General features: G+C 35.0%; 2 protein-coding genes across 4 annotated transcripts in view; one reads left to right on the top strand and one right to left on the bottom strand.

Annotated features, from left to right (window-relative positions):
- Positions 1-242: 242 nt before the first annotated feature.
- On the bottom strand, positions 243-2369 carry LOC311091286 (uncharacterized protein). Of its 2 annotated transcripts, XM_084127125.1 has the most exons (7): positions 2158-2369; positions 1905-2000; positions 1305-1417; positions 1104-1227; positions 854-1026; positions 656-737; positions 243-615 (listed from the first exon to the last, which is right to left on the bottom strand). In XM_084127125.1, the coding sequence occupies exons 1-6, from the start codon at positions 2195-2197 to the stop codon at positions 672-674; spliced, it is 612 nt and encodes a 203-aa protein (XP_083983251.1). In that variant the 5' UTR covers positions 2198-2369; the 3' UTR covers positions 243-615; positions 656-671. The 2 variants fall into 2 exon arrangements, with proteins under 2 accessions (XP_083983251.1, XP_083983250.1); XM_084127124.1 differs by having other exon boundaries at positions 243-737.
- Positions 2370-5642: 3273 nt separating this feature from the next.
- The window catches only part of usp32 (ubiquitin specific peptidase 32), a 50128-nt gene continuing 45464 nt past the window's right edge, over positions 5643-10306 (top strand). For both annotated transcript variants that reach the window (XM_084125735.1, XM_084125734.1), the window contains exon 1: positions 5643-5832. In XM_084125735.1, coding sequence (XP_083981861.1) covers positions 5775-5832 — 58 coding nt within the window. In that variant the 5' untranslated portion in view covers positions 5643-5774. The remainder of the gene's footprint in view (positions 5833-10306) is intronic.

Genomic DNA, 10306 nt, shown 5'->3' with positions numbered 1-10306 from the left:
AAATTAATGACCAGGTGTTTCATTTAGGAAATCCCTCTCAAATGACTGTATCCGTCCCAAAACATGGACGTTTGTATGAGATTTTTTTTTTTTAAATGGAAAATTTCAACAAAAGAATCACAACAGAACAGATAACAAGAGTAGCCCAGGCAAACATATATAAGATACAGTGTTCATAAATTACGAAGGGGAGGAGGTAAAAAAAAAAAAATTGTAGTAAGAATTTTTGATAATTAATACTTGTATTAGGCAAAGATGCATTAAATTGATCAAAGGTGACAGTAGAGACTTTTTTTGTTGTTACAAAAGATTTATATTTCAAATAAATGCTGTACTTTTGAATTCTCCATTCATCAAAAAATAAATAAATCTTGAGCAGCAAATCAGCATAGAATGATTTCTGAAGGATCATGTGACACTGAAGACTGGAGTAATGATGCTGAAAATTCAGCTTTTGACATTTTAAAATATATTCAAATAGAAAACAGTTATTTTAAATTGTAATAATATTTCATAATATTACTGTTATACTGTACCGGAAGTGCTTTTGAACGGTAGTGTATATTATATTAGTAGTTAATAATATTTTTTGTATACACACACAAATATATATATGTATATATATATATATATATATATATATATATATATATATATATATATATATATCCCTAGTTCTTCTTTTCTTCCTCTTCATCCAACAATAAGAATTTCATATGGGTTACGATGCACCACATCTGCAAAATGACACATGAACAATTACTGTTTACACACAGATGCCTCTATTGTGACAGTAAAAACATTAATATTGCTGCCATAATTTATGATATTGCTGGGTAAACGTGCTCCTTACCTCAACTGCAAAGCACAGCAAGCGTCCTGCTGCCAGCACCAGAATCCCCAGAGTCTGTAGCCAGTATGGGGCATAGAGAGCATGAGACAGCACCTCATGCTGGTAGCCATACAGCCACACAGGCAAAACATGGAGACCAGCTATTGTCAGGACTCCCAAAGGTGTCTTGAAGCCTGCGTGAAGAATAACACTATTCATTCTGTGCTTCCAAAAATCTTAATGTTTAAAAAGAACAAATAACTCGTGATACCTTTTGCCATCACTGCCTGCACCCAAACTGGGCTCTCTGTGAAAGTGTTCTTCCACTGGGCACCTCTGGCATTGTGGTTGCACACAAATACACACCACTCTAGTGAAGACACCAGCCAGCCCCACTTCACAAGCACAGAGTACAAAGTGAACATTTCTAATACAAATATGTTCGTGACAAACAAGTACTGACTGAACTTACATCATAAAGCATGTTCCAGAGCATGCCACGCCCTACGTTGTCAATGACCACATCCAGCCATGCACCGAACCTGGAGGTCTGCTGCAGCTTACGTGCCACCCAGCCGTCCACCCCTGCCACAAAGATAAAACACTAAATCAATGAATGTTAATACTAACATTTGTTAAATATACTTAAACTAATAATTTAACAAGTTTTGTTCACCAATGTTTTAACCTGCAGTGACATACATTTGTCAAACTGAGAGCATAGTGTATGAGAAGTTCCTGGTTTTCCTCCAAAGAACTATGATGCACTTTACATGTTGCTTGCATGTATATATTTTCAGTAGAATAAATGATAAAATAATATGTAAAATAAAGGAGAATAAAGCTTCACTTATGTAGCATGAAATACAGCAAAAATGATATGCAAATTTACTTTTGTTTTACATATCATTATTATGTAATTTTTCATTATTATGTAAAAAAATTATTTTTGGAAAGGTTCCATGGATGCTAAAGGTTCTTCATGAACCCACAGATGCCAATAATGAACCTTTATTTTTAAGAGTGCATACATTTAGGCTATAATTTCCCTAGTTTTAAAGTAAATACCTACCATCCAATATAATTGATAACACATACAAGGGTACAAAATTCTCTGGGTAACTATACAGCATCCAGGAACTGAGAACAAGAAGAATCCGGATATAACCTATAAAAAAGAAATAGTTTTAATAGATACCATCCTTAGGGTACGTTTGCTGATTGAATGTGTCATAAATTAAGTGATATAATATTTTTGATTCTGTAAAATGAATTGTGCTGCTGAAATTAATGAATCGAAGTCACGTAATAATTACGTTACTCACCAATTACATTGGGCACATAAAGCAAGACATGAATTCCCATATCGCAAGTGATGCTCTCTGCTGCTGCCGCCACCGCCACTTGTCTATATATATTTGAACATATCGCAAGTGATGCTCTCTGCTGCTGCCGCCGCCACGTGTCTATATTAACGGTCACTCGTTTCTTATTTACATGACAGTGCACCTTGTGGAAAAGTCTTCTTCTTCTTCTTCTTGTTTATTGACGGTTGACAAACCAGCTTTTAGGTGCATTACCGCCACAAACTGAACCGGAGTGTGGAACAATGAGGAAGGAAAACTTAAATAATAATAATAATAATAATAATAATAATAAAGAAAACAGAAAAAAATATATAAATTAAATATTTACTTACTTAATAACTTAATTATATTCTCAAATATAATTTTGTTGCATTTATATAGCCTATTGCAAAACCTCATCTTTCATACCTTTTCTTGCCAACAGATTTTTTAATGACATGTCTTGGATAACTTTTTGCTGCAATTTTAGGAGCAACACTCGTCTTTCATTTTCATAATGTTCGACTGTCTCTTCTACATTACAATGACTGCAAAACCCATTATGATGTTTTTTTTATTTTATATAGGTTACCATTAAGTCCAGTATGACCTACATAATCTTGTTATAATCGATTCTTCTTTTTTCTTAATATTGTTGTGAATCGTCCTCCTAGCCTACCCACATTTTCTTCAATATATAAATGTATTCCCTTTTTTTCCTCTATCCCACATTTCCTGATTAATTGTAGCTTTTCTGATAATTGCCTTGGTTTCAGATTTGCTCATGAGAATTATGATTTCAATTTTATTGCAAATATTGTTCTACTGCCCTGATTATGATCTTTATTCTTTCTATTCTAGATGTTTGGGCTGAACAATTAATTACTTCTGCTAAGAATGTCAGAAACTGATTTGTGTTCACTATTAGAGATTCCTTTGTCACCCTAAAATAATCAAAACTTCATCATGATCATTAACATTTAAATAAATGCAAAATAGTCCATCTTCTCTGCTGTGCAAGAGTCATTCGTGTTGCAACCATTTTTTACAGTCTATGGTTGCAACATTCTAAATGCCATAGGGGGCGCTAAAAGATAAGCGCCTGGAAGCTTGTTATTATGGCAAGCTGTTTTAACATTTAATCCTTAAAACCTACTAGTCTCTATTTTCATGCTACTAGTACTTATTTTTTAGATACTAGTATCTATTCTTTTAAGTACTAGTACTTATTCATAAGTTACTACCGGTAGTACTTATTCATTAGATTCTAGTGCCTATTAAATTGGTATTTGTACATATTTATTATATACTACTTATTTATTAGTTACTAGTAGGCCTACTTATTATTAGATACTAGTACTTATTCATTAGATACTAGTACCTATTAAATAGATACTACTTATTCATTAGATACTAGTACTTATTTCAATAGTGACTAGTAACTAATCTTTTGTTACTAGTAACAATTTTTTTTTTTTTTTTTGCCATTGACTTCTATGGGGATCTGTCATTCAGATATCAACTATTCAGTTCTGACTAGTATGTATTCCAATTGTGACTAGTACATATATATTAGATACTAGTAGTTATTCATTAGGTACTAGTACTTATTTTTTAGGTACTAGTACCTATTAAATAGATACTAGTGCCTATTAAATAGATAATAGTACTTATTCATTAGCTAATAGTACTTATTCAATAGATACTAATACTTATTCATTAGATACTAGTACTTATTAATTAGCTACTAGTACTTATTCAATATATACTAGTACTTATTTATTAGACACTAGTATATTTTGTAATTGTTACTAGTAACTATTCTTATTTTACTAGTCACAACTGCTTTTTTACTCGTCTTCTGTTATGACTATAGTCAGAACGGCCACTGTAGAGTTCAATTAAAAATCTTACTAGTAAAATAAAAAAAATTACTAGTAACATTTGGAATAAATACTAGTATCTAATAAATAGGTAGTATCTATTGAATAAGTACTAGTAGTTAATTAATAAGTACTAGTATCTAATTAATAGGTACTAGTATCTAATGAATAAGTACTAGTATCTAATTAATAAGTACTAGTATCTAATTAATAGGTACTAGTATCTAATGAATAAGTACTAGTATCTAATGAATAAGTACTAGTATCTATTGAATAAGTACTAGTAGCTAATGAATAAGTACTAGTATCTATTGAATAAGTACTAGTAGCTAATGAATAAGTACTAGTATCTAATGAATAAGTACTAGTATCTATTGAATAAGTACTAGTAGCTAATGAATAAGTACTAGTATCTATTTAATAGGTACTAGTATCTAATGACTTAGTACTAGTATTTATTGAATAAATACTAGTATCTAGCAATAGGTACTAGTATCTAAAAAATAAGTAATAGTAGCTAATGAATAAGTACTAGTACTAAATGAAAAAGATACTAGTATCTAAAAAATAAGTAGCATACTAGTAGCATGAAAATAGATACTAGGTTTTAAGGATTAAATGTTAAAACGGCTTGCCATATTGTTATAAGATCTATGAAAGGTTAGCGAAAAAATGCATATGTGCACTGATTTGCATAATTACTTGTCAGATCTGATTTTGTGTAGATTATACATTCCTTAAAAATAAGTCAAAACGTTTTTGTAAATTGAAATAAAACTGAGATAAAACTAAAAAATATTGGATTATAAATGTAGCAAACTGCCTTGCCTTGTCAGCTCGCTGAAATAAAATAGTTTGAAGTGTAATTCCTAAAGTGACTAAAATTACAGGCTAACTAAATTAGAAATTTAGAAATAAAAACAATAAAAGCAGGGCACATTACTAAATGATCAAATTGCACTAGTCAAAACGTTATTCAAGACCAAAAACATTTCTGATTTATTTTAGTAAAATAAAACAATGCTGCTTCAAGGTTACAAGCTTATGTAAGCTATTTTAAAGCATACAAATAATTTAAACGACTCAAAATGTTTCAAAACTACCCAATAACACATTTGAATCATATTTTTGGTGGGTGATAAAACGAATAAAAATAGCTGAGGGCTCTCCAGAGCAAAAATGTGCTGCCTCCATACAAAGATATTAAACTGACCACCAAGGAAAAAGCTATTTATTGGTTTATCAAAGTCATCCTTTCATTATTAACCATTTTATTTCCATACTAATACTATACACACAATGTGCTGGCAAAGTAAAGAAAATGGTGTTGTTGCGCTCATGCAACAAAGTGCAAATTGGTTAAACTGGCTCCACACAAGCAAGCTAATATTAACCACGAATATTAAAGTCGATGACTTGACAGCCAGCTCCGGGCGAAAAGCTTCTATGCGTATGCGTCAGTGTTGCGTTTCTTGCGTGAAACTGACGCTCATACGCCCCCTGCATTCTGATTGGACAAATGTCACGTGATCAAGTATGGAGGCGTCGTCGCTTAGACGCGTCACTCGTTGATAACGCTAAACTCTACCGCTTGACTTGAGGAACACCATACCGAGAGAGAGAGGGGGAAAAAAAACAAAACAACGCAAAACAAGGCAACAGGCACCGGTCACACTCTGCACATTTCTGCCATTGCCATGAAATGAGGGCACCATGGGCGCCAAAGAGTCACGGATAGGCTTCCTTTCGTTTGACGAGGCCGTTAAAAGAGGTAAGAGGTTTGAGCTTCAGCGATTAACGGCGGTCAGTCAGTTACGCGGCAGCGCTAAGCTAGCGTTAGCAGCGTTAGCCAGCTAGTTAAGCCCACATATTAACTCTTTCTGCGAGCTAACAAGCCTCAACCTGTCATTTCACATAGATATGATGTTGCTGTTGTAAAAGGCTTGGAGGATGAAGGTGGGGCTGTTTGGTCATGTCTTTGTTTTATTGGTGTAATGTTGTTGTCAGTGGCTCTGTCACAAAACATTGTCAGCTGTCTAACGTTACTTAGATTTTTCTGCGTCATATTCGCATTCCCAAGCGATCAAGTTGCCCTAAATCGTCTGAGAGTGGACATCTCACTAGGTTTTGACACAGTCAATAACTAGCAGCCGACTGGAAGTGTAACTAATCTGGGTGGTGCAGGAGTGTACACACTGACAAACAGATTTCACTAATCTGTCAACATTTCTCAACACCTCCATAGTATGTATCATGTAGCCTATCGCACTTTATCTCTTCCTAAGCAGACAGTGGAAGTGCATTTCCTGGCACATAGAAATCAGATTTTTTTTTTTTCTAACCAGTCATTTTCTTCCTGTTTACCTTCAGTTATTATACTATTTGGTGTTACTTTTATGGATTTGGTGATTTTATGGAAGTGAATGTTCTTCAATAATTATAATTCCATAAATATAATTATAATTATGTATTTTTAATAAAGGCCTGTTTATAAGGCAATGACAGCTCCTATCAGCTGTAAGCGTTTCCTCATCAAGGATGTAAATAAATAAGTAGATAGTTCACCCAAAAATGAAAATCTTTAATCATGTACTCACCCTCATGTTGTTCCAAACCTGTATGACTTCATTTTCTTCTGTGGAACATAAAAGATGTTTCGAAAATCTTTTCATTTTTTTTACATTTATTTATTTATTTAGTCTATACCACGAAACTCAATGGACACATTCTGAAAAAAAAAAATATTTTTTGCATTTTGCAGAAGAAAGTCATACAGCTTTGAAATGACATGAGGGTTAGATGATGATGTAATAACTTTAATTTTAGGGGTAATTATCCATTTAATACTGGTGGGAACCAAGGATACATTTTGAGAATTGGTTATCAAAAAACCCTGAATCTGAATATTGATGGGGACTGTCTATGGTGGTTAACATCTAGGGCTGTGCGATATGAACAAAAAAGTACTTTCACAATTTTTTTATCAATATTGCGATTTTGATTTTAATAATGATTTTGAAGCAATATTTCCTTACACACATACTGGTCTGTATAATTTTTTTGGAAGCTGGCTTTATTGACGATATTTGCAGGCACCATATCTTTGCATAAATGATATGTGACGGCATCAGTTATCTCATTTATGCGTTTTTGAACTTGAACTTGTATGTTTGAACTTGTATGTTGTGCTGTTCGCAAATGCCAGTATTATCGCTGCCATTTGTTCACCTTGTTCGTAATTTGCCATTGTTATTCTATGTAAACGCACTAGATGGACATCTTTAACCATTGCACTCGCATCTCACGTCTTTTGCTGCATCTCACACATGACAGAGCATTTTACACAGCGCTCAAGGTAAAAGATGTTAAACTTTTAAAAAACACGTCTAAAGACCTATGTCTTGCGTTTTTAACTGCAAAAATGCGTTCTTCTGTGTGAATGGCCCCTACTTTGTTTTGCCACAACGATAGTTTGACAGGTCTTGCAAATTACCTGGCTCTATGATACATCATCTCTCCTGTATCCAAAACCACGAGTGTAGATTTATTTTGGCCAAGTCATGATCCCGCCCTGAATTAACCTTCCTTGTTTACGCGCTAGATTTAGGTGTGCTGTATTCAGATTGCACACTGAGGAGACTGGTGGAGAAATCGTGCTTTCTGCAGTTTAGAAATCGCACACGATTTCGATTAATCGCACAGCCCCGTTACCATCCCCGCTCTCATTAGGCAATATTCGCATTTGTTGAAACATTAAGGTGCAGTCACATTTACCATTGATCGACAATTTTTCACTGGCAAAATCCAGTCATTTCAGTAGGAATCCATGCAATAGGGAATTCTGCATAAGAGTGAAAGATTTACTGAGGCAGATTTCGCAATTGGTTCAGACTGGACATGCAGATTCTCCGCATTTACCAACAGTAAGCTTTACATATTGTGTGATTTACATATATGGTTTCAACAACCAGATGCATTTACTTGTCCAGTTTCGTCTGGAATACGTGTCAGGCACTCCTGAAGCATTTACACCTGGTCTTTTCACGATCGGATAGCTATCTGATCAGAGGAAATGCATGAAATGACCAGGTGTAAACAGGCCCATACATCGCTACACTAGTACTGACAATAAACACATTTTTGCGCATGAAAATGAACAGAAATTTCGCTAATGTGACGCTTCAGAGTCATACTCTTAAATTGGTTATTTAATGTTTATGTCAGTATACTCTTGATTTGTATCTGGCAGTCATAATCACCTTAACTGCTCCAGTGACCTGACAATCAGGCTGACAGGCCTTGATGCTGGTATGTTTATGAGTGTCTAATGATCGGGGTGTTGAGAGCGGACAAGCTGAGATCACCTGAGATCAAGTGCGTCAGCAAGCATTGCTTATCTTTCCTCACCTTGATGAATAAGCAGAAATTAGCTGTTGCTTTGCATAGGCATTATTTGCATTTTTGTTTCTCTTACTAGGTAAATCCTGGCCAAGATACATCCTGGCCAAATCTGAAACAGCTATAGAGGAATTTAGTAGTTTTTTGTCTCTTCATCTTGTTGACATAATTGCTGACATAATGTTTCCCAAGCTAAATAGGGCCTCTTGCGAGTCACCTGAGAGTGTTGAAGGGTTAAAAGATTGTGTGATTGTATCATACGGTTGTGTGTGTGTGTGTGTGTGTGTGTGTGTGTGTGTGTATGTGTGTTGGTGGGGAGAGGGAGTTAGCTGGCTCTGAGCCTGTTAGCAGAGGTAGAATTACCCTAATTGTTTCAGCTGTATCCACACTGTGGTGGCACATTTATTGAAGCTTTTTGTGCCATGCTGCCCAATAGCCAATGTTGCTGACATCACTTCATCACAATAACGTAGTGTTAAAGGGGAATGGCATTCATGTCAGCATTTTATTGCTTGTTTTAGTAATGGCTTGTTCTCGGTCATGTAATAGTTTTTCTTAAATCCATCACTGTGCATTGTAGACTATATTGAAATAATATCCAGGCTCCATTTATTTTACACATATATTAGGACAATTAGTCAACCATCATCATGACCCGTCCCTAGATAGAAAGAATTATATTTTTCTTTAAATATTGTCTTAATAAACATTTTATGATGTTTCCAACTGGAAATAACCCTAACCTAATGCGACAGCTGTGAATTCATAAACACTTTTCCAGGAAAATGATGACACATACGTGATCAAAAACAAAGAAGAACTGTTGTCTTCATTTATTAATACTCCTACGTTGTTATTCTTGAAAAGGTGTGGATTGGTATCATCCATAATGTACTCGGGTTCATTAGTACGTAATTTGAAGGTTTTAGTCCAGTGATCATTCTCAAAGGTTGTCAGTGGCTTTCATCTAAGATTGAACATTCAATATACTGTTCAGTATTATAAAGGAGCTTCTAGTGTCCCAACCCTGTCGTATGTAGCCCACTGACAATGTGACAATGCTGCTAGCCTTATGGGGAGCACAGGCATTCCCCTGTCAGCTTGACTGAGAGAGGGTCCTCTGAGATTCCAGGCTGTCGAATCCATCTGAGATAATTAAGTCTCGTCTTCAGGAATTCATGTTTATTTATGCTGCCTACCTATAAGGGTCAGGCGTCTCATTTGTACTCAGGTCGTCCTTGGAGTCCTCTGCCTAGAATGTAAGGTTGCCACCACCTACAGACCTACATTGTTGTAGCTTACTGCGAACTCAAAGTAGGTCATGTTTCTGGGTAATGGCACACTGAAATTAGTTTTACTGTAGGATACAGTGTATCCTGCAGGCATTCCATCAGTAACTCAGAGCTTTATGGATCTAGCTGTCTCTCCTCTGAGGGGAAGCTCTCTGACTGGACGAGGAAAGGGAAAATCAAAGAAGCTGTGAATGCTTTAGCAGTCTTTTGCTGTGCTATTTCGAAGAGTAGACCTGTCACTGAATTCCCCAGAGCAAGAACACATTTGCATTTCCTCATTTATTTTTCATCACCTTAACGTGAACACTAGTGAATGTGTTCCTTCGTGTTGGAAAAAGCTGATTAATTTTTCTTCTTTTTGGATACTTTTTTTGGAGAAGAGTTTAAATAAACATTTATTGAGTCAGGTAGATTGCAAGTGTAAGCAGTGTTATTGGAGAATAATGGAGTCAGTATAGATAAGAATAGGTTACTTTGCCTCACCGTAAATACTGTGGCTCATAAAAAGGAGATCTTTAACTAGCCCTTGTAGGAAAGTGTATTTTAGTCTATCAG

The sequence above is a fragment of the Abramis brama genome (genome assembly GCF_963993115.1).
Source record: "Abramis brama genome assembly, chromosome: 10".
In the NCBI taxonomy this organism is placed as follows: domain Eukaryota; kingdom Metazoa; phylum Chordata; class Actinopteri; order Cypriniformes; family Leuciscidae; genus Abramis; species Abramis brama.
The sequence above is the reverse complement of the archived record's forward strand: the minus strand, read 5'-3'. Positions and strand labels throughout refer to the sequence as shown.